At 46.1% G+C, this 24,802-nt stretch overlaps 9 protein-coding genes across 9 annotated transcripts; 5 read left to right on the forward strand and 4 right to left on the reverse strand.

Moving 5' to 3' along the window:
• Positions 1–1,081: 1,081 nt before the first annotated feature.
• SERLADRAFT_358650 (uncharacterized protein) lies at positions 1,082–4,825 on the forward strand (the record flags this gene model as incomplete). The annotated part of the gene is made up of 11 exons (XM_007323953.1): positions 1,082–1,198; positions 1,266–1,380; positions 1,434–1,579; positions 1,637–1,984; positions 2,030–2,241; positions 2,302–2,328; positions 2,383–2,720; positions 2,775–3,135; positions 3,191–3,457; positions 3,538–4,397; positions 4,467–4,825. Coding segments are annotated over 11 exons (3,078 nt in total), but the record flags the coding sequence as incomplete, so codon positions are not given.
• Positions 4,826–4,968: 143 nt separating this feature from the next.
• Positions 4,969–5,217, forward strand: SERLADRAFT_374549 (uncharacterized protein; the record flags this gene model as incomplete). Its single annotated transcript, XM_007323954.1, has 1 exon — positions 4,969–5,217. One exon carries the CDS (start codon positions 4,969–4,971, stop codon positions 5,215–5,217), a length of 249 nt encoding a protein of 82 aa, XP_007324016.1.
• Positions 5,218–5,872: 655 nt separating this feature from the next.
• Positions 5,873–6,404, reverse strand: SERLADRAFT_402694 (uncharacterized protein; the record flags this gene model as incomplete). Its single annotated transcript, XM_007323955.1, has 2 exons — positions 5,873–5,981; positions 6,045–6,404. A coding segment is annotated over one exon (157 nt), but the record flags the coding sequence as incomplete, so codon positions are not given.
• Positions 6,405–6,525: 121 nt separating this feature from the next.
• SERLADRAFT_479700 (uncharacterized protein) lies at positions 6,526–6,985 on the reverse strand (the record flags this gene model as incomplete). The annotated part of the gene is made up of 1 exon (XM_007323956.1): positions 6,526–6,985. One exon carries the CDS (start codon positions 6,804–6,806, stop codon positions 6,546–6,548), a length of 261 nt encoding a protein of 86 aa, XP_007324018.1.
• Positions 6,986–7,592: 607 nt separating this feature from the next.
• Positions 7,593–9,661, reverse strand: SERLADRAFT_418546 (uncharacterized protein; the record flags this gene model as incomplete). The annotated part of the gene is made up of 3 exons (XM_007323957.1): positions 7,593–8,331; positions 8,386–9,192; positions 9,246–9,661. The coding sequence occupies 3 exons, from the start codon at positions 9,639–9,641 to the stop codon at positions 7,660–7,662; spliced, it is 1,875 nt and encodes a 624-aa protein (XP_007324019.1).
• A 241-nt stretch (positions 9,662–9,902) lies between these two features.
• On the forward strand, positions 9,903–10,878 carry SERLADRAFT_479704 (uncharacterized protein; the record flags this gene model as incomplete). The annotated part of the gene is made up of 2 exons (XM_007323958.1): positions 9,903–10,099; positions 10,149–10,878. 2 exons carry the CDS (start codon positions 9,920–9,922, stop codon positions 10,764–10,766), a joined length of 798 nt encoding a protein of 265 aa, XP_007324020.1.
• Positions 10,879–11,132: 254 nt separating this feature from the next.
• Positions 11,133–15,139, forward strand: SERLADRAFT_443341 (uncharacterized protein; the record flags this gene model as incomplete). Its single annotated transcript, XM_007323959.1, has 30 exons — positions 11,133–11,188; positions 11,250–11,324; positions 11,379–11,392; positions 11,433–11,504; positions 11,555–11,595; positions 11,664–11,684; positions 11,733–11,766; positions 11,821–11,835; positions 11,893–11,969; positions 12,022–12,070; positions 12,121–12,188; positions 12,262–12,294; positions 12,345–12,448; positions 12,496–12,589; positions 12,645–12,838; positions 12,905–12,971; positions 13,025–13,074; positions 13,135–13,172; positions 13,218–13,235; positions 13,287–13,309; positions 13,363–13,387; positions 13,444–13,565; positions 13,617–13,724; positions 13,786–13,794; positions 13,847–14,195; positions 14,249–14,494; positions 14,555–14,619; positions 14,679–14,809; positions 14,875–15,082; positions 15,131–15,139. The coding sequence occupies 30 exons, from the start codon at positions 11,133–11,135 to the stop codon at positions 15,137–15,139; spliced, it is 2,415 nt and encodes an 804-aa protein (XP_007324021.1).
• On the reverse strand, positions 15,124–16,854 carry SERLADRAFT_479708 (uncharacterized protein; the record flags this gene model as incomplete). The annotated part of the gene is made up of 6 exons (XM_007323960.1): positions 15,124–15,529; positions 15,699–16,109; positions 16,162–16,452; positions 16,510–16,562; positions 16,630–16,679; positions 16,742–16,854. The coding sequence occupies 6 exons, from the start codon at positions 16,787–16,789 to the stop codon at positions 15,396–15,398; spliced, it is 987 nt and encodes a 328-aa protein (XP_007324022.1).
• A 111-nt stretch (positions 16,855–16,965) lies between these two features.
• Positions 16,966–22,098, forward strand: SERLADRAFT_479714 (uncharacterized protein; the record flags this gene model as incomplete). The annotated part of the gene is made up of 9 exons (XM_007323961.1): positions 16,966–17,238; positions 17,296–17,491; positions 17,558–17,714; positions 17,769–17,826; positions 17,888–18,159; positions 18,215–18,393; positions 18,448–18,610; positions 20,049–20,055; positions 22,085–22,098. The coding sequence occupies 7 exons, from the start codon at positions 17,054–17,056 to the stop codon at positions 18,550–18,552; spliced, it is 1,152 nt and encodes a 383-aa protein (XP_007324023.1).
• Between the last annotated feature and the right edge of the window lie 2,704 nt (positions 22,099–24,802).

A 24,802-nucleotide genomic window follows, 5' to 3' on the forward strand; every position in this document is an offset into this window, starting at 1 on the left:
GACTGCTTTTATTGTTAACTACCACTAGTAAAATCTCAGGTGTCACATTTTGAACCGTTGAGCTAAGTCTGTCTGATGGCATCTATTTCAACCCATACATGCTCTCTTTTGATCTGGTCATGTCTGGTCAGAGAATATCTGTCGCTCGTATCCCTCTTACCCCAGCTAATCCGCCTGATCGTTTTCTGTCCCAGTTCCGATATGTTTCTCATCAGACACAATCTGTGTCTCTTATCTTCTTATCCCAGCTGATCCGCCTGATTATAGTCTGTTCTATTTCTGATCCGATTCTGATCACCAACGGCTCAGATCATCAGGTGGCCCAGGTAAGTTACAGACATTCGTAGGGTCTGATCTGGTTAAACGGATTTTTCCGACACACTAGTGGGTGAGCTTCATTATCATCCTAATAACCAGTCTTGCCACTTTAGATCAGGATTGAATACTACGCAGCAACTTGGCACCTATGCCGTACCAGCCCCGATGAGGATGCCGCGAAAAGAATCACTGTTAATGTTCACCTTTCCGGAAGTGCTGCCCCACATGGAACTCCTGGTAGGTAGGAGCATTCGCCTTCCTTATATTTCTGCCGCGCATCGACGTCCTCAAACTATTACTCCTCTAGAGCACCGTTTAAGTTGTTTATGCCTAGATCTGATACATTAGTCGCGTCTTCATCGGATTTGCACCCTCAAGACATCCAGAGTCTTGAATTGGAGGGAAAATACTCGGGATACTTGTCCAGGGATCCTCGAACTCCAATATCTGAAAATGGGGAATCGCCCAACTCATCATCAAATAGAAGGATCCTTACCAATGAAACTGAGGACAAGGACCTACAGAAGGCCATCGATGACGTGTATTACAGATCCAGCAAGGATGATACTGTACCAATGACAGAAGGAACACTAAATAACACTGGTATGATATACTAGACGGATACGATCATCAGGCTGAAAATCATGTGCAGGGGACCGCATTATGGAATCAATGTCATCTAGTGGCTACGTGACCGCGAATACCTTTTATGATCAAAATCATACCGCAGTCAATGGAATAGCAAAGCAAGCCATCAACGCAGCCCAGAACAACGTTGATATCAAGACAGTTGAAGATGGCATACGTGGATTTGCAGAGTCAAGCAAAGTCGTAATGAAGATGCTGGATGAAGTTTCTAAAGTACATCCATTCGTCGCAGGTGTGTGTGGATACATTGTCAAGGCAATGACTGGGTAAACTGAGCGGTGTAATTGTCTTGAATGAAGTTGCTGTGCTTGCATTCAAAGCTGTGGTCACTCTCGAGTTGAAACGGCGAGATAACGACAAAAAAGTTATCGCACTGAAGATGGGGATGAAAGATATGATGGTTATCCTTTTACAGTTTGTGGTTATTTAATACAAGTCTGTTGATGAGGCGGCTAAATTCCTTGTAGGTTACGCTTCGTTAAGGATTCGAAGCAGAAACTTCCAGATGGGACAACCTTGCAAGGACGTATGCAGGAGTTAATGAAGCAGGTTGCTAGTGATATCACTGACTGCGGAAATGTTTGCGATGCTTATACAAAGAAAAATCTTGTCGGTATGTTCAGTGTTTTCATATTTGCCTATCAGTACTGACATATCTTTTATCTCTTAGTCAAGGTTTTTAAAGGTCCTATTTGGGAGGATCGACTTGCAGGGTTTGTTGACACTTTCGTCGAGCGTCGGAAAGAGATCGAACTTGCTTTGTCAATACACACGACTCTGGGCGTCGACAATGCCAACCAGACTCTTGCCGGTCTCACGGAGGGTCTTCGTGCTGTAAATGCAAAACTGGACATGCTCCTCCTTTTTCGAAAGCTCGATTCTGCGCAAGAGAAGGAAATCTCAAAAATTATGGCAGAGACGAAAGGTGGTGCGAAGGCGTGCATCGACAATGATGATACGCTTCAGAAACTTATTCTCATTGGTCGGAAGAAGGATAAGTCATCTAAGGCAGCATCTGGTCTTTCTACAACTGTGGTGGTCCCTAACCAACATGCGCGTTCAGCGCCTCTCGACCCTCATATTCTTGTGGCTGTTCGGAATGACATACTAGAAGACTTAGACAAGACACTGTCGAACAACATGGAGCTTTTTGACAGGAAAATGGCAGTCCAGAAGAGGCAGCTGGTGGAAGAGTTGAATGTAGTCGTTCATCGAGAAGGGGATCGAATAATCAGCGCTGTGGCTTCTGGTTCTCACGATAAACTGATTGACCCAGTAAGTTTTAATAAAGATTCTGATCTCTCGGTGATATGACTAGGCCCTGATATATTACAGGATCTCCATCAAATCTGGAAAGAGATGGTATGTCTTTTTAGATCGATACCATAACATGCTATCGATATTTCTCTTTGACAGGGCTGGAAGGGTAACGTGAAGGCTCGTCATTTTGTTCTAGCTCTGCATGATTACTTTGTGGACAAGTTTCAAGAGTACGATGAACAGAAGATAATCAATACTCCCTGTTCCTTGATGTCACCGCTTCCACCAGAAGATGGTTTCGACCCTTCGCTGACTCTCAGTATCACTGCTACATCGTACCCCATGAAGATACAGGCGGATGACCGATGGGCCCTTGCTTATATCAATGTCTCACATGTTCAACCTATCCTAGAAGCGTTCGATGACGATAGTTCCGGGTTCGTAAGCATCAAAGAAGCCAATAATTTCTCAGCTGCAAGACCGAAAGACTGGAGGTGATTCACAATTAATCTGTGCTTTTTAGACAACATGATCTGATTTGCGTGTAGTCTTCCGCACTGGTTGGCCTATTGGGCAGCAGGTTGGCATTCCATCACTTGGGAGTACAGTTTGCGCATCGGAAAAATCAGACAAAAAATGTACCACACTTTGAAGGACGTTCTACCAGAGAATAAGTCGATCACTGATCAGTACCTCGACTCTGCGCCTCTTGGTCAAATCGAAATGCTCTGTGCCTCTATCCAGAGGTGTGACGACGACGTAGTCCAAGACGCCTTGTTGAATGAGAAGATTCGCCCCTACATGGAATCTGAGCAAAAACGAATAGAGGCAAACCTAAAGTTAATCACGTATAACATTGATGCTGCCAATACCGTTGCATTGGTAGTTGGTCCTGGCCGTATTGAGCGGGTGAGAGACTACTTCTGAAATATTTGTCAAGGTTGTCTTGATTGTAACTTCGCAGTATATTTTCCCACTGCTGTATATTCTTCTACGGCACCATTTACGAATGATCAAACTCGCCTGTAAGGGTATTTTCGCACAAAACGAAATGGTGGAGGCAGGGTGGTCATTGGCACGGGTCATGACCTTAGTAGATGAGCGCATAAACAACGTCGTAGGTAAGCTAACTATGTACATTTTACATATCATCTACTCACCAATACTAGCCCTTTTCAAGCAGAAGAACCTCGATGTCAGTGCGCAGCTTGGTATTGTGGCGTTTGGCATGGTAAATATCTTAAATTTTTCCAATGCCACAAATAGGCTCTAATCGTCTACAATTAGTTCCGCCTCCTTCATGGCGAAGAGACAGCTTTCTCCGAAATGGGAGAGGACTGTGATATATGGTACGGTAGCGACTCCGAAAACGATGATGATGAAGATGGAGAGGTAGATCCTGCCATCCTGAAGTTTGGCTTTACTCGGCATCAGTTGGATGTGACCGCATACGAGGACCCACCACCAGAAGAAGTAGACCTTGCAATTCATTTACCTGATTCGGGTTTTCCACGCATTGAAGGAACGTGGAGTGGTCTCTACTTCTATGACGATGACGATTTACAAGTGGATGGTTCCATGCTAATTTCTATCGACAAATCTCTAGAAGATGGTTCTTTTAGTGGCGGAGGAATGGACGGCCTCGACAAGTTCAACGTAAAGGGAGATCTACGCTCTTGTGATAAATCTACCAACTGGGACATTGACCTTGTCAAGTCCTACATCACGGCAGGACACTCATGGACATATCAAGGCAAGCTCGATGTGACAACCGCCACAATAGACGGACGCTGGGGAAACGCAGAATATGGCGGGAAATTTCATCTCCAGATGTCGCCCATATCTTCACAGCGGTTCCGTTACTCAGCTGAGGAGTATAGCGAAAATAAAGCTCAAGCACGCTGGACGTTCGCATGTGAGGCCGTCCTTTATCATGTTAGGCGGCGAATGTGGTCTTGGAGGTTTTTTGAGGGAAGACGAGAAGATAGGAAGCGCTTTGTGGATCTGTATTCACGACGTGAACTGGCTCAAGCGTGGTCTTTGGACGACAAATTCGACTTCGAAGATGAAGCACAGGAGCTAGAAAACATGGAAAGGAACCTACTCCCTCAAGATGTTCGTTTCTATCGTTCGATGGCGGAAGTCGCTGTGCGCGACTCGGTCATACATTCGTACGTTTCTCAGGAGATTTTCAGTATTCCAGTTTGATGCTTATTTGGTGGATATTTCCCCCGTGGTAGTAACGTTCGCTGTGATTCTTGCGATGCCACTATAAGTGGAATTAGAGTCGTATGTCTTGAATGCATCACCGAGAACTTTAGAAATCACGTCGATCTCTGCTTTGACTGCCTTAGTATGGAGACGGCAGATGAATCATTTGACCATTCACGCACGCATGCCATGGTCAAAGTGCAAAGAGTCTTTCACCAGAGGGAAGTCAGCCCCTTGATCCGTAACTCTCGAAAAGCGGTGGAACGAGCTCGCGACTTCATGCGTCTCAGAGATGAATTGGAGGATAAACCTATCGATTATGCCCGCACTGATGATGGCGATGATGATGACGCTGATCAATGTAGTGACTGCGACCACCGTTGCATTGGCTGCGAGCTTGCAGTATCGCCTCCTTGCTGGTACTGCGTCTGTTGTGGTAAGTACTACCTTGTCATTGCCACTCGTCCTTTCAATATTTTTTGTGATGTAGATTCGGATGCTTTTATTTGTGACCAGTGCGACTCTAAGGATATGTCAGACTGGGAAGGCGATCATGACAACAGCCATCCTTTAGTTCGCTGCCAAGAGCGTATTGAAGAAGCTGCAAAGACGGATCCTTCGGAATTGAGGATCTTGGAATTGGAGAACAAAATTGCTTCCTTGGACGATCGGTTCACTCGCCTTGAAAAAAGAATGGATGACCAGGAGCTTGCCATGAATGAACGTTTCGTATCCTTGGAACAACTTTTGATACGGGTCGTTTCCAAGCTTTCTGCATAGCTTTTTTATTTCTTTGGGGCGTTGTATCTTGGTGTGTGCACTATTATGGTGTTGACGGTGTCAGTAGGGATAAAGTGAAATGTCGAGAACCAAGCAGTCACGCACGTGATGAAGGAACTCAGCCCGGAGAAGTTCAACTATTAGCGTTACTGTACCCAAGTTGCTGATTAGTATCATGATGGCCAAATGATGGCGTCGTGATTTCGATTCAGTTTCATCCACAACTTGAAGCATGTTAGATTTTACAAACAAACAAGTTTATCTGTCACTCTGATCTCCAAGGTATCCCTTCTAAGTATTTGTTATGCCAGTGAGTTTATTCAAGTTTATACTGGCGCTTCATTATGCTATGTTGCGCCTATTTTTGGTGCTGCAGACTCACAACGTCGCCACTTAGCGCTGAGCAGCTGTCCAGTGTCTAATAATATTCATTCCCAGGTCAGTACAATCTCCTACCACGACGCGAAAATAAAGCTCAAGCACGCTGGACGTTCGCATGTGAGGCCGTCCTTTTAACTCCTTTATCAAGTTAGGCGGCGAATGTGGTCTTGGAGGTTTTTCGAGGGGAGAAGAAATGATAGGAGCCGCTTTGTGGATCTGTATTCACGACGTGAACTGGCTCAGGCCTGGCCCTTGGACAACAAATTCGACTTCGAGGATGAAGCACAGGAGCTAGAGAACATGGAGAAGAATCTGCTTCCTCAAGACGTTCGCTTCTATCGCTCAATGGCGAAAGTTACTGTGCGCAACTCGGTCATACATTCGTACGTGACCTTTTGGGGTCATTGATGTGCCTTAATCCTAACTGGTTGAATATCCTACTGCAGTAACGCTTGTTGTGACTATTGCCGCAACGTTCAGATAAGTGGTCCCAGAATCATATGCCTCGAATGCATTATGGAAAACTTCCGTAATCAAGTTGATCTATGCTATAGCTGCCTCAGTATGGAGGTACAAAGCGACATGTTTAGTCACTCGAGCACGCACCCCATGGTCAAAGTGCAAAGTGTCGTCCACCGGAAAGGCATTGGGTCCTTGATTCGCAGGTGCCGAAATGCGATCGAGCAATCGAGCGGCTTCAAACATCTCAGAGATGGATTTCAATCCAAACCTCAGACGTCTAGTCAAGATTGCATGGATACTGATGGTGATGCTGCCCAATGCGGCGACTGCGATTACCGTTGCATTGGCTGTCAGCTTGTGGTGGCGCTTCCTTGCTGGTATTGCATCTCATGCGGTCAGTACCGACTTACCCCTCATGTCCTCAAAAAATTCATTGCGATGTAGATTCCGATACCTTTATTTGTGACCAGTGCGACTCCAAAAATTTATTGCACTGGGATGGCAATCATGACGCCAGCCATCCCTTGGTCCGCTGCCAAAAGCGTAGCGAAGAAACCCCTATAATTACACCAGCAGAGCTGAGAATGAATCATCGCATTGGACGATCGATTCGCTAGTCTTGAGAAGAGAATGAACGACCAGGAGCTCGCTATGAATGAACGTTTTACGTCCTTAGGCGATCGGTTCACCCGCATTGAGAGGAGAATGGACCAGGAGCTCGCTATAGATGAACGCTTTGCATCCATGAATGATCGTTTCACTCGTCTTGAGAATGGATGACCAGGACCTCGCTATAAATGACCGGTTTGCGTCCTTGGAACAGCTTATGATACGCGTTGCTTCAAAGCTTTCGGCGTAGGCGAAAATCGTGATTTACAAAATCTGCGTAGTATGTCACTTTGTAAAAAAAAATTAACGACTTCCATCCTTTCAAATGTGCGCCTAGAGATACTTTATCAGAATGACGGTACAGCCTGGTGAAGACTGACTTAGATTCCCCCCAGCCTCAACATTGACTCTTCATTTGTAACTCGCGCTGTATTAAAAAGCGTCTATCAATCAAATTTTAGATACTTATCCGTCTCTGACAGTAAACGTCCCTACCGCCCGTCATGCCATGAACTCATCTCCATCCACTCACCATCTAGTACCAGAGTACAGACTGAAACACTTGACTCACGATGTTATGATGTGTCCCACTAATCACTTACCCCCGCTCTGTGCGTACCAGCCTGAGCAACCAAACCCGCCTCTGTGTTGGGGCCCCAGTCACGGTGGTGATAAATCTTCAATCAAGCCTAACACGAGCTCCTTTGTAGCGTGACGTGACACGCGTGACTATGTTGTTATATCACAATAACATGTTCTCGAAACTTGAACTTCAAGTTATTACTAGTAGAGTGTGATCTTTAGTGCAAAAGATTTAGAGGTGAGTAAAAATGTTCATTCTCAACTACGCTTGCTCTGAATTCGCTTTAGGTTTGGATAACTTGGAACTGTTATACTTTAACATCCCGAAACGATTCTAAGAACACGCAAGTTCGATTTCATGACATACTTTTAGTGGTGAGAATGTAATACAAGCTTCGTGCTATGCAATTATTCCCAAGCTCTTCTCATAGTCTCAGTATTCCTTCTCAGCATCTCGCTGGCAAAATCAGAAAACCGCCCTGCCGTATTCCACACCCACGCTGCACCTGTTTTCACCCTTCCAGTAGTACTCTCCTGCTCCCAGCCCATTTTTACCATCTCCGCACCCCTCTCAGCCACCATATACACGGCACTCTGAATTCTCCCATCTGGAATAACGGGAAACACACTTGCATCGATAATGCGCAGTTTCTTCACTCCGTAAACCCTCAACTTCTCGTCAACCACACCCTCCATATCCCCCCCCGCTTTACCGATTCGACAGGTACCGCAGGCATGATACCCTGTCGAACAGTGTCCCAACACCACATCATCGCCTACGCCTTCTGAATTCAGCCCTTCCAATTCTTGATCTGCACCATAATAACCTCTCACTACATTGCGGGTTCCATCTCCGCGTTCCAGCACCTCTTTTATAAAGCGTGCTCCCTCACGTAATGCAGCAAGGTCTACAGGTGCAGAGAGCAAGTTGAGGTTGATCCAAGGTGGCGTAGTCGGCGAGCTGGAGGTCAAGCGGACAGTACCTCGCGATGACGGACGCAGGAGAGATGTCACAACTGTAAGATAATCACCTGATTTAGGTGTCTCGATATGCGGTAAAAACGGAGGGAAGAAGAGTGGCTATGGAAAACTCGGTCAGCTTCTCAGTTCACACCACAATGATGAGAAGCCTACGAGAAAGTCATATTCGAAATGCGGCTGTCCTCCCGGTCCAAGGGGATCCTTATGGTCTTGCTTGCTCGCCAGGTCTCGCCACTCCTTGCACTGTTTGAGTCTCTCATCGAGTCGTGTGAATGCAGACATTTCCAGCAACGCGCAGCCAAGCGGGCCCTTGCCTGTTTCATCGTATTCCCTCTGTGCCGCTGCGTAATCTTTACTCCCAGGACGGAGAATGTGGTCAAGCCCACGTCCGTCGGATACTTGATAGACCTGCGCAAATACAGGGTGTTCTTGGAGATTGAGCCCTACTTGAGGTGAGTCTACTTTACATTCGATGCCTTGAGACGCGAGCTCTGACTTTGGGCCAACACCTGATAGAAGAAGAATGTGGGGGGACTCAAATACACCTGCTGAGAGAATAACTTCGTTCCTTGCACGGATAACTCGACGAGGATTTCCTTGTTCATCGACGAGTTCTATACCAGTGGCGATATACGCGTCCGAGGCTGCATCTTTTTCCATCACAATACGACTGACTGTTGCTTGTGTAAGAACAGAGATGTTGTTTTTTCCGTGTAAAAAAGCGACGCTCGTTGTACGAATGCCGTTACGAATGGAGCTAATAAGATGGGTAAGGCCATTTACAGAACCACTGAAAATGTCCTTCGTTACAGGAAGACCTCGGCTAGTCCAAGCATGAACAATATCTTGCGCGAATGGAAGGGGAGGGACAGCTCGAAGATTGAGCGGGCCATTTTCCCCTACATCGCCTGGATCGGTACATAAGGCTGGTAAATTGTAGGGTTCTTTGAGGGAAGCAGACTAGACGTCACCATAAGTGGACAAGTTTAGAACCCTCAAAAGGAAAGGAGTACCTTGGCGAAATACGACTTGCAAGCGTTCCACGACCAGGTGTCACCGCCGTAAGCCTTCCAATCGTCGTATAACGCAGCGCTTCCGCGATGCCAGGAGTAATAATTAAGACAGCTGCTTCCTCCAAGAACCTTGCCCCGAGTAACATGTTCTTCTTCTCGCTGAAAATCAGGTCTGTCGATGAGCTTGGCTTTGTATGCCCAGTCGTACTCCGATTCAATGAGAGTGTGGGCCAGAGCAGGGGTCGATATAGCTTTTACGCCATCTGGGTGTTTTCCTGCTTCGACGAGGAGGATGGAAAGGGAAGGCGATAACTCTGCGAGTCTGCCAGCGACAGTGCACCCGGCTGTACCACCGCCAATGATGATGAAGTCGTATTCTTCGGTGATGCGGTTCATGTCGAGTGGAGTTTTTCTGGCGTAGTGTAACTAAGTCTCATTCTTTTTTAATCTACACATACTATTTCAATTACTGATGGCATGACGTCCTTGTCGACGTCGATACCTCCTTTTCATACACCTCCTTTTCATACATATGTGGTGTCGCTCCCACATGTTCGACGTCATTGCAGCCTGCATCGAAATAATACACAAGTTCTCGCCTTAGTTCACCTCCTATACTAGCGGTCCTCAAATACTCGTTGGTCTGAATCCACCCCTGGGCCACCCATAACACCATGCCCCAACCTGAAGGTCCTGCCACCACAGCGACTTTTGCTCCTGTCACAAAGCAACGAGGCTACCGCCATGACACCGACAGCTCGGTTCCAAAACCATACGTTGCTCGTGCTGCATTAGCACCAACCATAGATCATCCAGATGGGTCTCCTAATTATTCAAAAAAATATAGTGAATACGTGAGTCAGTCACTTTGCCCTTTAGCACCAGAGACTCACAGTACCGCAGTCTGTTATGCAACAGCATGTCACGTTCTGGGACAAGGACAAAGATGGTGTAATTTGGCCAATTGATACCTTCTTTGGTTTCCGTGAACTTGGCTTCAATCTTCTGTTCAGTATTCTCGCGGTCATCGTCGTTCATTTCGGCTTGTCCCTTCCCACCCATCTCGCGGTGTCTTATCTCCCTGACCCCTTCTTCCGTATCTACGTCAAGCCTATCCACAAAGACAAACACGGTTCAGACTCGGGTGCTTTCGACACAGAAGGGAGGTTCATCCCGTCTCGCTTCGAGGATGCATTTTCCAAGTATGCGGCCCCGTCGAAAGATTCGCCCACATTCCCATCCGACTCACTTTCCCTCCGCGAAGTCTTCAAGTTGATGAGGGGTCAGCGCTGCGCCATGGACCCATTTGGATGGACTGCTTCGACACTTGAGTGGGGGACTTCTTGGCTGTTGCTGCAGAAGAATGGCAGGATCGATAAGGAGGATATGAGGAAGGTGTTTGACGGATCGATATTTTTCGAGATTAGCGATGCGCGCAAGAAGGGAGGTTGGAATAAAGGGTGGGGAATTGGAGGCGATGGATTCTTAGGTAGCGAGAAAGTTCTGCCTTTTAGTTTATAAACCTTGACTTTGATTTCTTGTGACAAGAACATTTGTAAAAATATGTTTTGATCCCAGATGCCTCGCTTGTGACAATTATTGAATATGCTGTTGCATGATAGTGGTTTTACTCAGTCTTAAATCCTCCTTTGCTATACGTTTGACATACTTCATGGTATGATTGTGTTGTTATTCCGAAGTTCGGTCTTGGTAAATATTAGGAGTGACATGTCATGTAGCACGTGATCGCGTTTGCTAAATGTCACGCGCATCATTGTCACAAAGGCTCTGGTACCACGCTGAGTTGTTTGCGACCGTCTTCAGTTTAGTATATTGCACCTGATTGACTTAGATGCTCAAGTTCACCTATATCTACATTATAACTCAATGTCAGACTCAGATAATTTCTTCGGTGAACTAGACGATGAACGTGGCTCTTCCTTGTCCGTGTTGCAACTCTCTCCAGTTCCATGCGGCCTACTGAGAGCTCATACTCATGAATAGAAGCCCAAGGAACAGTCCGAACTTGGAAGAAAAAGACGGTGGTCCTTTTTCTGTTGCAAATCCAGAGTGTTGCAGGTAAGCAGCAGCGTTAGCGTCGGTCAGACAAAGTTTTACTAAAAGAATTTACAGAGTCCTGAGAGAGAGTTCGTACTTACACTTCATTGCTGACCGCTTATTTCTCAGTGTTCTATCTAGTTTTTGGCCATGTGGACTATAAAGGCAAGCAACGGGAAATTGTAGAAGCTGCAATATCAGGTTCGTTTGAATGATGTGTCTCATGCTTTGCAGTCGACATTGAGATATAGGTGTCGACGTCTTTGTTCTGGCTCCAACTGGAATGGGAAAGGTGAGCCTATATATTTGCCTAATTCTTGTGTCTGTCTACAAATATGAGAGTAGAGTGTATGCTTTCAGGTTCCTGCTGTGGTCGAAAAGGTATGGTTTCTTATTGTGTCTTACGAAAATCCATGAACGTTTTTTAAGTTTGGTATATCGATTGTCGTATCTCCGCTGCTTGGTATGTGGCTACGGTGGTTGTAAAACCTTTGATTCTAACATGCATATAACCTAGCCTTGATGAAGAACCGTAAGTGGCTTTCCCCTGATGGTTAATATTTATCCATAATCTTGTATTTCTATACAGAGGTGGCAAGTCTTCGACGAAAAAATGTATGTGTGGCATCACTAACGTCTGAAACACCCAAAGAGGACAAACAAGAGGTATAATAAGGCAGCCATTCTCTCATTCACTGAGATCTGATCCACAGACTAGATTCTTGACGACCTTTTATCTGGGCAACCACAAAATCGTTTACTCTATAGTGAGCCCACCACGTACTGCATACTGTGACATCATTGACATCAATCGTAGTCACTCCCGAGAGACTTTTTACTAAAGATATTATGAGGCTGCTGACTATCGTATACGAAAGACAGAGAGTAAACAGGCTGGTTGTAGATGAGGTGCTTTTTATTGATTTCAATTCCGGCGTTGGTTTTCGATGCTAATCAGCAAGTCGTCGCTCTTCAGGCTCACTGTATCTCCGTCAGTACCGTATTATCGATCTGTTAATATTTTACCAAGCCTTAGGATAGGAATGGGGACACGATTTCCGGGCTGAATATAGAAAGCTAGGAAATTTTCGTGATCGCTTTCCAGGGGTACCAATAATGGCGCTCACAGCGACCGCTACACCTGGGTAATATCAATCTTATCATCCCATATTTATGACTAACATACGGCAAGTGTCCAGCAAGACATTATCCGAAGCCTAAAGATGGATAGAAATAGTTTATTTAAAGCGGTGCATCCTTTCAATAGGCCAAACCTTTTTTATGAGGTGCTGAAACTTTCGGCTCCAATTTCGGACTCCTATACTTACAGTATTTGTTCAGGTTCGGTATGCGTCTGCACCTGATTCTCTTTCCCAGATGGCCGATATCCTCGAATTCATAACGAGTCTGCATCGACGACGTGAAAGGCCTTCTTCTGGAATAGTGTATTGCAGGACACGTGTCGTGTGTGACGAGCTTTCTGCGTATCTTCGGGGCAAGGGCCTCAACTCAAGACCATATCATCGTGGAATTCCGTATGTTGGGTCATGCCAGCATTCTGTGTATAAATTTTGACTAGAACCGCCACCTTGTGACTCTAGTGCTAAAACGCTCGACAAAACTCTGAAAGAATGGGAACAAGGAGGTTCAGGGGAGGGTGTAGACGTTGTAAGTTTTACATTTTCAATGGAGGGAGGATCTGTAATGAAAGGCTCCTCAAGGTATGCGCGACTATCGCCTTCGGTATGGGTATTGATAAGAGCGATGTCCGGTAAGCAAATATAAATCTCGAGTTTAATGTGGGACAGAAGGTCTGATTAGGATGTTCAAGATATATCATTCATTTTGACCTCCCTAAGAGTTTCGAAGGTGAATTTTCTGCTTTTCCTTCAGTATCATGCTCATAGGTACCAGGCTATTATCAGGAGACAGGTATGTCACGAAATATTCACTGGCTTGACGTGCATTGATAGCTTTGCATAGGCAGGGCTGGTCGCGATGATGCAGTAAGTTCCGTGCCCCTCTTAAGTCACGGGTCTGTCTGGAGATTATATTGTAGCCTTCAAGATGTATACTATATTATTGTATGCTTCCTGTTCTATCGCAACGCTCGTATAAGAGCTTAGCATATTTTTTATAGCCCGGGAAGATGCTTTTCGACTTCGAAGGCTTGTGTCGGGCTCTCATGCTCGACGACAATTTGCAGCCGACGCTGCGGACGGTCCCGCTCCTAGCCAGAGATCGATAGATAGTTTCAGCTCGGTTAGTGAACTTCAGAATCCGTTAAAATTGTGGCTTATGTGCTGGTTTTAGTTAATCAATTTTGCTGAAAATACTCACATATGTCGACATGTGGTGTGTTTCTTCACGTCGCTTTTCAAAAGCTCAGCACGACTTATCATCTCGAAAGTCAATCTGCAGGTACTTTGGAGAATTTATTGATGTAACAGACAAAGCAATAGCCAAAAACTATTGTAACCAGATGTGTGACGTATGTTTCCTGAAAATCTGTTGCTCATCCAACATTACAAACTACCTTACAGGTGTGCAAATACCCCGATAAGACCAAACGTCGAAAACAGAAACTTACTGATGAAGAAGATATTGGAGCACTGACGTCTAATCTCGACGATCACATCAAACATACGGTGGACGATGAAGGCGACAGTTACAGTGCCAATGCCCTTCAGGCTAGGAACCGGTCTTCTGCGGAAGGCCCTTGGAATAAAGCGGTTTGGAAGCCTCCGAACCGAGGAGGAGGGGGCAGTGACAGTAAATCTGATCCGTTTGCGCAGCAGCAATCTTCAGGAGGTAGTAAACGTCCAAACGACATCTCATATGATGCGAGCTCGAAAAAACCGAAGTCTAGCCATGCCATGCCATCTAAACTTAGTGAGTAATATGTGCCGCGTAGACACAGGGCTACCTGACTTTTTGTGTTTCAGTAACGAAACCATTTGAATCTATGAGAAGCCTGAAGAAACCTTTCAAAACACCATTCAAAATACCAGCAGTGCCACAGAATCCTCCAAGGCCTGAAAGGAGAGTCAGTCCACAAGCGCTAGAAGATGAGGATGTTATCATTGTGGAGGATCACGAGCTTTCCTGCAATTCAAGTATTCCCCCGTTGGCAGACCAACACGATGAAGTGGAGATAGTGGATACTGCACTCCAATACTCAGGCCGTATTTGTACGTAGTTGAGTTATTGTTCCGAGCTATAACTCACTGGTAGTCTGTTTACCTGAACAGCTCCCTCGGTAGAGCTCCCCGAAGTAGGCGTAGAACTCGATGCTGGTTTTTCGCAAAAAATATCCGTATGTCTCCTTCTAATGCTGAGACGGATTCCAATGACGTTGGTGACTTCCGGTTCCAGTCAAATCTCCGTGAGGACTCTTTCAATTCTCTTAGAGGTGTTTTGCACAAGGTCTTTATGATGAATGGGAAAGAAACCGAGGATCAAATGTGGAGTTATCTTGAATATTCTCCTTCCACAGCAAACGGAAGGTCAGTGGTCTTCTAGTCCAAGAATATCGGTTCTTAATGATTCCTCGTTGTTACTCGTTGTCTAGGGATACAGTCCTTGCAGAGGCTGCCAAGGCGATCGAGTATTCTGCTCATACTATGTCAGTAACGGATACAGGATACAAAGAACGTCTGCGAGCCAAAATGCAAGCAGTTGAGATGATGAAAAGGGGAGATGTGTGGGGTAGGATGTCGTCTGGCACGGAAGATGACGATGAATTGGTGGAAGCTGTGGATGCACTCAAGCAGGCTTGTGTAAGGTGGCAGAAGAAAGTCGGGAAGACGGCAATGACATAGGTGTAGGTCTCCTGAAGATTTTCGCCATAGTAAGTTACAACAAAAACCCTTGACGGCACAGTGAGGTCTATCGATGACTATCAACGTGCATACGGATTAAGTACCCTTTCTGACAGGATTTGGAATGTAATTGTAATAGAATGGCCCACCGATTCTGCTTTAACTTACACTAAGGCGACATAAACAAGGCACCACGACACAAAGTTGACTATACACAGCTTCATGGTGATATTCCAAGTCGAGTGTTACATGTGGTCTTGCATGGGCTGACTTAACTGTGGGCACCTTTGCCAACACTCCATACACTTACGCCTTCCTCTCGCTGGCCCATTGCGTGTAGTAGGCGAGGACGCCCGGACCCTCGACGAAGGGAGTATAAAGCAGAGGAACCAGCAAATGTCTTGCCTATGCATCCGTAAAAGAATTATAGGATGGACGCCACCGATGCCAAGTAAATTCAGCGTCATATGAAAGGAAGGTTTTGTGTTCAAATGAGTTCAAAGATGAGCCCAAAGAAATTGATTAAAACCGGTACGTCAATGATAGGGTGTATCTGACGACTATGTATGCGCACCATTCTCGAATCCAAATCGATTGGACACGACAACTATCAGCTCTTCAGGGATCCGCTCGGCCTCTGCAGTAGTTTCGGCTTCAGCACGTGCTTCTTCCACAGCAGCCCACAAAGGCCGCAGACGCAATGCCCAATAGTTCAAAGTTTCCCGATCTGGCTCTGAACTATCCGTTATTTTGCCCTCATCTTGCTCACTTTCATTGCCACCTTTATCAGCTTGATCGTGGTGCAACCAAGCGTTGAGCAACACTAATAAACGAGTACCTTTATCTATGCAGTGCTGCGCCAGTTCGTATGGTCCTGTCTCGAGTGAGGACCAAACGGCAGGCTTTTGGACGTTAAGATCGTTGCATATAGCCAGTGTCATAAGCCCTATGGGTTGGGGAAGAGATAACGTGGTGAACCCTGTTCCTATGGCAGGATTAGGACTGAGGTTATAGTCCAGATCAGACGGAATAAATACCTGGTATAGCCCACGGGATATCTGTCTCGAAGAGGTTTGTCTTACGGATCGGGTTCGAAGTGACTAGTTGACCGGAATGATCGTACATCACTGCGCTGTTGGCGCCGAACAGCGTTTCTCCATCTCTATCTGCGCTTATTGTGGCATCATGACTCTCCACACGTTCTGGGTACCCAGCGGTGACATAGCAATGGAGGGATTGTGCGAGTTCTGCACAGAAACGAGAGGTGGGCCCGGTGTGCGGATGTTCTAGGTATGGCGATATAGAAGCCATGTTCGAGAAAACGTAACCTGGACCAGGTGCGTAAGAATCTAAATGTAAAGGTGGAAAATGCTACGCCCACTCACCGGTGAATATCATCTCTGGCAGACACACGAGATCAACTGAACGAGGTATGATCCTGCAGGAAGACGAGAGATCAGCCTGTTGTTTTTTTGTAAGTTGAAGAATATTGGTTATCCACGTCCTGCTTGCATAGTTCTCTAGCTTTTGCTATGTTTGCGTGAACTTGGCCTATCTTCGTGCCATGATAGGACGTAAGTGGCAGAAGGCAGGTGCTACAAGTACTAAATCGCAAACCTTCGGTGCAAACTGTACGACAGCTATACGCAAAGTGGTGGAGGCCATTTAAATGAACTGCGTTTTGGCTAGGAAACTCCAACTGAACCTGAAGTCCAGCTCACATTGACCACGAGGTCAAAGTTCACACTTCGATCAATGATCAGCGTGTGCCGGGCCGGCCCCGCATTTGTGTGTATTTGGCTGCTGTGGCTACTTAGACTCCCAAGGTGTTCCGATCCCTTGAGTTTGTAAAGTAAGCCGCTGAGGCTTGGTGGTCTCCTTGTTCCCAGCAACTCGCCATACAGCTATCCTTCTCATTTTTCTACAATAATGTCGCTTTTACATCCTCTACGACGCTCTTGTATTCGTCGGACACCAACCTGTCTTCGTTCTTTGGCCACACCATCATCTTCAAAGCCGAAATTCAGTGATAATCTTGCCAGCGGGCCCTCATTAGATGATTTTATATCTGGGGAAGAAGTGACAGAACGTGTGGTCCTTGGAAACACTAAAGGGTAAGATGCAGTCTCTCTTCTCTCTCTTCAGAGCTCAAGAATATGGGAATGGGCTAGACCTCGGTTACCTGGTTTCCTGAAAACGAAACCACCTTCCGGATCGTCCTTTAACAAGATAAAGAAGGACCTTAGAGGTTTGGGTCTTCATACCGTATGTGAAGAGGCTCGCTGTCCCAATATCGGCGAATGTTGGGGTGGCAAAGAGGGTGTGAGCGAAGCAGAGGGCAAAAGGGCTGCCACTGCCACAATCATGGTATTTTTTTTTTCACCCCATCTGCCGTGTTATGTCTAATCTAAATTTCAACTATCTGTCTCATAGCTGATGGGTGACACATGTACTCGTGGCTGCAGATTCTGTTCGGTGAAAACCTCTCGTGCTCCCCCTCCATTAGATCCACACGAGCCTGAGAACACAGCAGAAGCAATCAGTCGATGGGGTCTAGGCTACATTGTTCTGACAAGCGTTGATCGTGACGGTAAGCTCTGCAGGTTACTTCCAACTCGCTGGTTATTAATCTAATCTGTCAAAGACCTTGCGGACGGTGGAGCACGTCACTTTGCTGAAACAATCATAAAGATCAAACAGAAGTGAATACCTCATCCTATCTTGCTTTCTTGTTGCACCATCGCTGATTTGACGGTTTTTCAGAGCTCCACATATCCTAGTAGAAGCACTCACGGGCGATTTTGCCGGCTCTTTGGCTGGAGTGTCCACTGTAGCAAAGTCGGGTTTGGACGTATATGCACATAATGTAGAAACAGTGGAGGCCCTCACCCCATATGTACGAGACCGGCGAGCAACTTTCCGACAAAGTTTAAAGGTATTAGAACATGCGAAGAAGGAAGGCGTGCGGATTACCAAGACGAGTATAATGTTGGGTGTCGGTGAGAATGAGGAGCAGCTTATGGATGCTTTACGGGGTCAGTGTCAACTCATAGTTATGAGCTAACTACATCTTATCTGCCTTGCGAACAGAACTCAGAAAGGTCGACGTCGACGTCGTTACATTTGGTCAATACATGCGACCAACAAAACGGCATATGAAGGTTGATCGTTACGTCGAGCCAGCTGAATTTGACCGATGGAGGCAGGTTGCTGAGGATATGGGCTTCTTATACGTAGCAAGTGGACCCCTCGTGAGAAGTAGCTATAAGGTGAGCAGTATTTTGGTGTTGTCCCTCCATTCCCACTCTTAACTCTTTCCCAAGGCTGGTGAATTCTTTATAGAGAATGTGTTGAGAGGAAAGGGCTCTCAGAAAAAGGCCCAGGATCTCATAGCCAAGGAAGCTACTGATACTTTATCAACCAGTTAGACATATATAATGTGTATATTTTACCCTCTGATAGCAAGAATATTGGCTCCCCACTTTCACCAACGCAGGTTACGCCAGGACGTGGGAGTATACGAAGCTTGGAGGTGGCTTGAACTAATCCCATCCTTCATACGTATATCCTAATCACCCATAAACAACCTCACCAGGTCGCAATGTTCTCTTTCCTCACTCCAATTCCAAAAATAATACATCTATCGCACGTCTACTGGTTTTACATCTGGATCAAAAGAGTGTGAATACCCAAATTCCTCGCCCATCATCCGTAGATGAGCTCCACCTTCTGGGTCGCCTATCTCCGTTTGCTCCGTAATGTGAACGGTCATGGGCTGCATCGGATAGCTCAGAATTTGCATATCTTTGCTCTCCTCGCTTCGTGCACTATGTCGCCTCCACTGCGTACGGAGCGCACTAGGGAAAGACCTAGCTGTAGAGACACCGAAGTCGCTGGATGGGGTACCGCTGCCACCTAGATGGAAGCGAATTTGGAGAGTAATGAGTGAGAAGGCTATGCCCTAACAGGGGAACAATATTATTGCGGTCAGTGTAAGTCGCGATCAAGAAGTGGCAACATACCACAACTGGCGCACAAACATCCAGAGCGGGGTACTGCCCGTTGGATCCAGTTACATACGCGATAAGTACCGCCAGGATACTAGAGGTATATAGAGCACCACTTTCCATGATGACAATTGAGATGGGTAATAAGTTGGCTATTCCCTTCACAAACTGACGAGTATAATAGATGCGCCAAGCAATCCCAACTGTTAAGCGGTAGATCGAGGTAAGTTACACGACGAGGATAAAATTTGGTTCGAGAGTGAACCTACCTGTACAGGTCGCATTAGTGAACATGGTCAAAGTAAAGAATGTTAGGATCCAATGAGTTCCAGTTTGAAATACAGATTGATCGGGCCCTGCTTGCGAAAGCGACCAGGCAATGATATACCCAACAGCTAAGTAAGATCAATTAAAGGTATTTGTGGGATAAACACCAGTGGGAGCTTACCAGTGTTGACTGCAAGAAGAACTCCATACGGAATAGCTACCCAAATGCTCCTCATGTTCACCACATAGCAGCGCCATATCTAATATCATAGCTGAAATCTGGCGCGTAAACAACTGAACTATAAACTTACCAGAACGCTGTCGCCAAGGATGGTCAGTGTAATATATATCACGGTCTTGGCGGTCTCCAATGGACTGGCAAGATTTGAATAGTACTCGTTTGCACCTCCCTCGGAAGTATGGGTGAAAGCTATCACAGCTCGTAAGAAGTCGATGATAAGGTGCTATATAGTCGAAGAAGAAAAAACCCCATGAGCCTCGTCATCAGGCGCAAGGGGGCATCGGCCGGATCTAGCTCACCGCAGTTGACAGCACCAGCATAACACTCCCAACGGATATTAGAGTACGCCGCTGAATATACCCTGCCTGCCCTTTATGAAGGAGGACAATCACCGATATCCAATACAGGGTAAAAAAGATACCTGAGTGGCAAAGTTAAGTTAGCTACTAATATCAAAAATCTAGTTGGCGTTTTACCATAGAGAAAAGTCTCCAGGAACAATGCGAGGATTTCGGCCTTGTCTAGGGATATGTTCATACTGAAAATTTGGTTGCTGCCGTCAGGCCGAGAGCTGTACGATGAGGCCCTGGGGGGCTCGAACTAGGTTTTTACCTCGAATTCTCGAACCTATATGTGCACGTCCGACCATGGAAGGGTAAACGTTAGCCCACTGAGTTGACCGATGCAATGCGTTTGCTGTTGATGATCAGACACAGCTACGGTATCTGCCGTGACTGTTATCCTGCCATTGGTTAACAGCACTATCCTAGACGACGGAAGAACCTGGCTGGTTGATGGGTAAATACAGTTTTCAGCATCTGTCGAAGGCTTAAGTAATTGCGTGAGCATATCATTGATGCAAAATATACCGTTACGGCGTCGCATGCCAGTCATGTTCCATGACGACACAGCTCTCTCGACCTAACACCTAACACCTGTAAGACCAGACTCAGCCATGTCAACAGCACCTGGGCTGCTCTCAGTATTTCTAGTGAAAAACAGCTCAGCGATGAGGCGATCTGGGTAGAGCTAGATATGTATATTTGACTTACTGGTTGCGACACAAAAATGGGGTACAGTCCCTTCTGGAATGATTCCCAGCAAAATCTGAACAGGAGGACCGTCAGTCGGCCATCTGAATTGTTTTGCCTTCTCTACCTGATGATTCGAATGCGTTAAAAGCCTTTCTTACCGCTTCTATCACTACCACTCTTCTATGTAGAAAGAAGCAATGACGCCAGTGGGAAAATGTTACGGCTTTTGTTCCCTGAGAACCATAGACATGTTGACAGAAACTGACAGATGCAAGATGGTAAAGTCAAGGAGTCCAGGCTGTGTTAGGCTGTGGTCCTGAGTGGGGTGAAGTAATATCACTTTGACAATGTGCGGAACGTCAAGGAAGGTGAAGGAGCAGCATATGTGACATATCGCGGAGGAGAAACGGTCAGCACATTTTGAAGGAGATAGCTCGTCTCGGGATTGACCGGGTGACGCCGTAAATAACTTGGAGGTTCCTTTGCCGCGTGGATCAAGAATGAGGATTATAGGGAGTTGTACCGCGCTCGCGAGAGGGATTGATAGCACGTGCAAATTGCAGTCTTTTGTCGCGTCCTTTAGGCCTAGACGTCGATAGCATTTAATAATGGCTCACGAAAGCACTAATGTAGAGGCCAACACTAGCTGTAATGTTTGTTTTGGATTACGAGTCCCTCACCTGCTTCCGTATACCCGTACTGACTGATCCGTTTGCTTCGAATACTGTTCCACGTCGAAGGTCTCAGCGCACGGTTACAACGGACGATCTCACGTCCCCACATCCCTTTTCGTCCGGTCGTTTGCAGAAGCTATTTTGGGATAGAATCAGAGAAACCCTGAGCCGACGGCTTCAAGAGGCCCAACCCACCCAAATACAAAGCCAAATCATAGCGGGCGGTCACGTGTGCTTCCCACTATTATGAGGCTGGAATCGGTAGAATGTCACAAATGTCGGGTTTACATTCCGCTCGGCACACTGGGCAAGGGAAAGCAAGTAAGTATGAAGTGCTCAAGTCTATGGACGAGTTGCACTTGTCACAGCTTTGCTGCAACTGTCAGGTGCCTGCGGCACCTTCCACACCCTTGGTGCCACAAAAAACCATGCCAGCAAAACTAAGAGCATGTACGGGAATAAAAATTACCAAAACCATGGCTATGATTTTTGATGCGCCGAGTGGCTGACGGAGTGTGCCAAATTTCATTCCCAGCGCCGAATGTGCATGGGGTGAAGGGCACATGCCTCAAGGAGATGGGAGTAAAGATAGCTACTAGTCATCGTGTAAAACAGCTGCATTGATGGCACAAAGAACCTCCCCAAGACACTCTAAGGTCACTCAACGATACCCTCTGTGTTCCCTAAGGATGTCTGGCCTCAATAAATCTACAGATACAACCACAACCACTTCACAGAAGAAAAAAAAGGCGCTGAAGTGCATCTGGGCAGAAAGCGACACCAAAAAATTGGTTGAACTTGCTGAGGAGCATGTTGGCCTGCTTGGAGAGGTTGGGGGGTATAAGCCTTAGTTCTATAACCTGGCTGAGGGCATTCTGGCTCCTTTAACAACAAAAGGAGCCACCAAAACAGCCGACTCAATCCGTAACAAATGGTTCAGCATTAGTAGTAGAAGTACATTTAAAGCTTCATTGCTAATTGCTATTTCAGCTAAAGAAGGAGCTTAGTTGTGTAGATCAGTTGATGAACACTTCCGGGCTTGGATTTGACGTACAATGTGGACTGAAGATTACTGATGCAAACAGGCACATTTGGGATGCTTTCCTCAAAGTGAGCATCTTTATCCTTAGCAGGTATGGGACGGGCTTACCTTTTTTTTTGCAGAGCAAGTCAAAAGATGTTAAGTCAACCTACAACCGGTTAGCTTCGGATGGGTGGAGGTGGTATGACTTGATCACAGCTATTCTACCAAGCCGGGCAAAAGGGACTCACATTTTCCGTGCATCTCAAGCACAATCTGCAAAGATCAGTTCAGCGAGTAAAGATAGGATGGATGTGGATGCTGAAGGCAATGATGGAGGGGAGGATGGAGAGGATGAGGATGGAGAGGACGAAGGTGATGAAGAGGGTGCGGAAAGAGAGGCAATTGAAAGAGAGGCAGTTTTTAGCGCCAGAAAAGACAAGGGAAAGAGTGGGAGTGAATCCGGCACCTTGTATGTGTCATCTATCCACTCCAAACCTACTAGTGTTACGATAACACAATTTTTGGTCCTTCCCTTTCTTTTTATTCTCCGCTTTAACCTTGTACTTTAGCTTTCACACATGGTGCCACGCGGCACTTCTCCTTTCTCGCGCCGCGTTGCCTTTCTTCTTATTATGGACGCAACTCTCTCACACAGTGGAGCTGGCCATGCGGGCGGGCTAGGCCCCATGACATCATCAGCCACTGTCTCCATCAACTGTATAGTACACATGTACAAACAATCCTGTAATAGTATATATAACTGAATAAATCCAGGAGACTCCTCAGCGAGTCCTCCTGTTGTATACTAACAAACTCTCTGCAGCTCAAAGGGTAACCACTCCCTCATCATCTTCCTTATAGTGTGTTCTGTGTGCGCCAGAGTAACTAACTCTTGGTTGTTACAACTAGCGCATCTGTCGGCATCACGTCCTCCGGAAAACGCAAGTATTCGGCCGTTGATAGTACCTCTGTAATCTCTGCCACCCCAAGCAAAGCCCCATGTTCTTCTGGCGCCGCTGCAATCAATGGTGTGAAGGAACAGATGCAGAGGATGGCGGATAACAAGGAACAGCGCGATACCAAGCGCTGTCATGCACCAAAGTTGATTGGTAGCATGGACAGGTGTCAATAATGAAGCGAATATTCAAAAAGACTCGCCTTTGCGCCACACAGGCATAGTGCCACATGGAATAGTAATTAATATTGCCTTTTTTGAACTTGTGGCTGATCAGCACCACCTCTATTAGGCAATCCAGTCACGCTGTCGATGATGAGAACTGTTGTTAGAAAACCACACACAAAACAAACTAACACACAATCCTCCCAGATTCCACGGAACTTGTTTATGGGCTTTGCCTCCTAGAACAGTGGAGTGGTCTGGTTGTTCGTGGGGTGGTACATATAAAGATCCTTCAAAGTAAAACCCAGAGGTGTATGAGTGTGGGTTTTGAGGAGGAGGGATAGTTGAATTTATAGAAGGATAGGGGCTTTGTGACGAGTATAGACGAGCACTACCTTGCTAATCGTAGCACAAGGTAGGTTTGAGAACGACAATATGACGAGGTTCCCAGTGATAGCAGGCTCCTGACGCACAAACTGTAGTGCTCAGAAGGACTCTAATCGAAAGGGATGACAATGACTTCAAAAGTGGGAAGTGATGATGACAGCAGTTGACAGTGGTAGAAGTGGGAAGTGTTGTGACCACACTGGATCACAAGTAGCAGAGTAGTGAACTTGAGAGTAGAGAAGAAGTCTGGATTGGATTTCTTTTTCTTCTTACAAGGTAAAATACAGGGGTTTATATAGTAAAAGAGAAGTAGGCTATGCACAGTATAGCTGTGCAAAAAGAATGAGAAAGAATATGAAGGAAGGAATGTACGCTGACGAATCCTGCGTAGGTAGTACAGGATAAGATTGTCAAAAAAAGAAAAGAAAGGGATAGAACAATAAATGCTGTGAGTAATATCACAGGTTTGTACAGCCATAAAGTAAAGTCCAATAGCAAAAGGAGAGCAGGAAAATCATGATGTCATGGGAAGATGCAGTAAAAAAAAGGGCAAGGCAAAACACTATCAGTATCAACACAGTTCCTTTATTGTCAGTCAGGCATTCTAAAAAAATATGTGTCCATAAAAATGATTCAAAAATCAAAAATAATCGCACTGTAAATGAATGTTCTGCTGAAAAAAAAGAAACTGGAGCCACCGGTCCACCACCTAGTCCAAATCTGACAGTTCCATGGCCTTACCAATGGACTGGTTGTGTTGGACCACCTGATCAAACGAGGGAGGGAGAGGAGTAGTTCCAATTTGGAACAAGTGAGTCCCAGGCAGCGTGTGGTAGGTGTAGCTGTAGCGAAGACGATGGACAAATGATAAGTGTACCCAAGTGAATGGGACAGCGATGAACATGGGCGACGCAAGGGGATGAA

Source organism: Serpula lacrymans (genome assembly GCF_000218685.1).
Source record: "Serpula lacrymans var. lacrymans S7.9 unplaced genomic scaffold SERLAscaffold_17, whole genome shotgun sequence".
NCBI lineage: Eukaryota > Fungi > Basidiomycota > Agaricomycetes > Boletales > Serpulaceae > Serpula > Serpula lacrymans.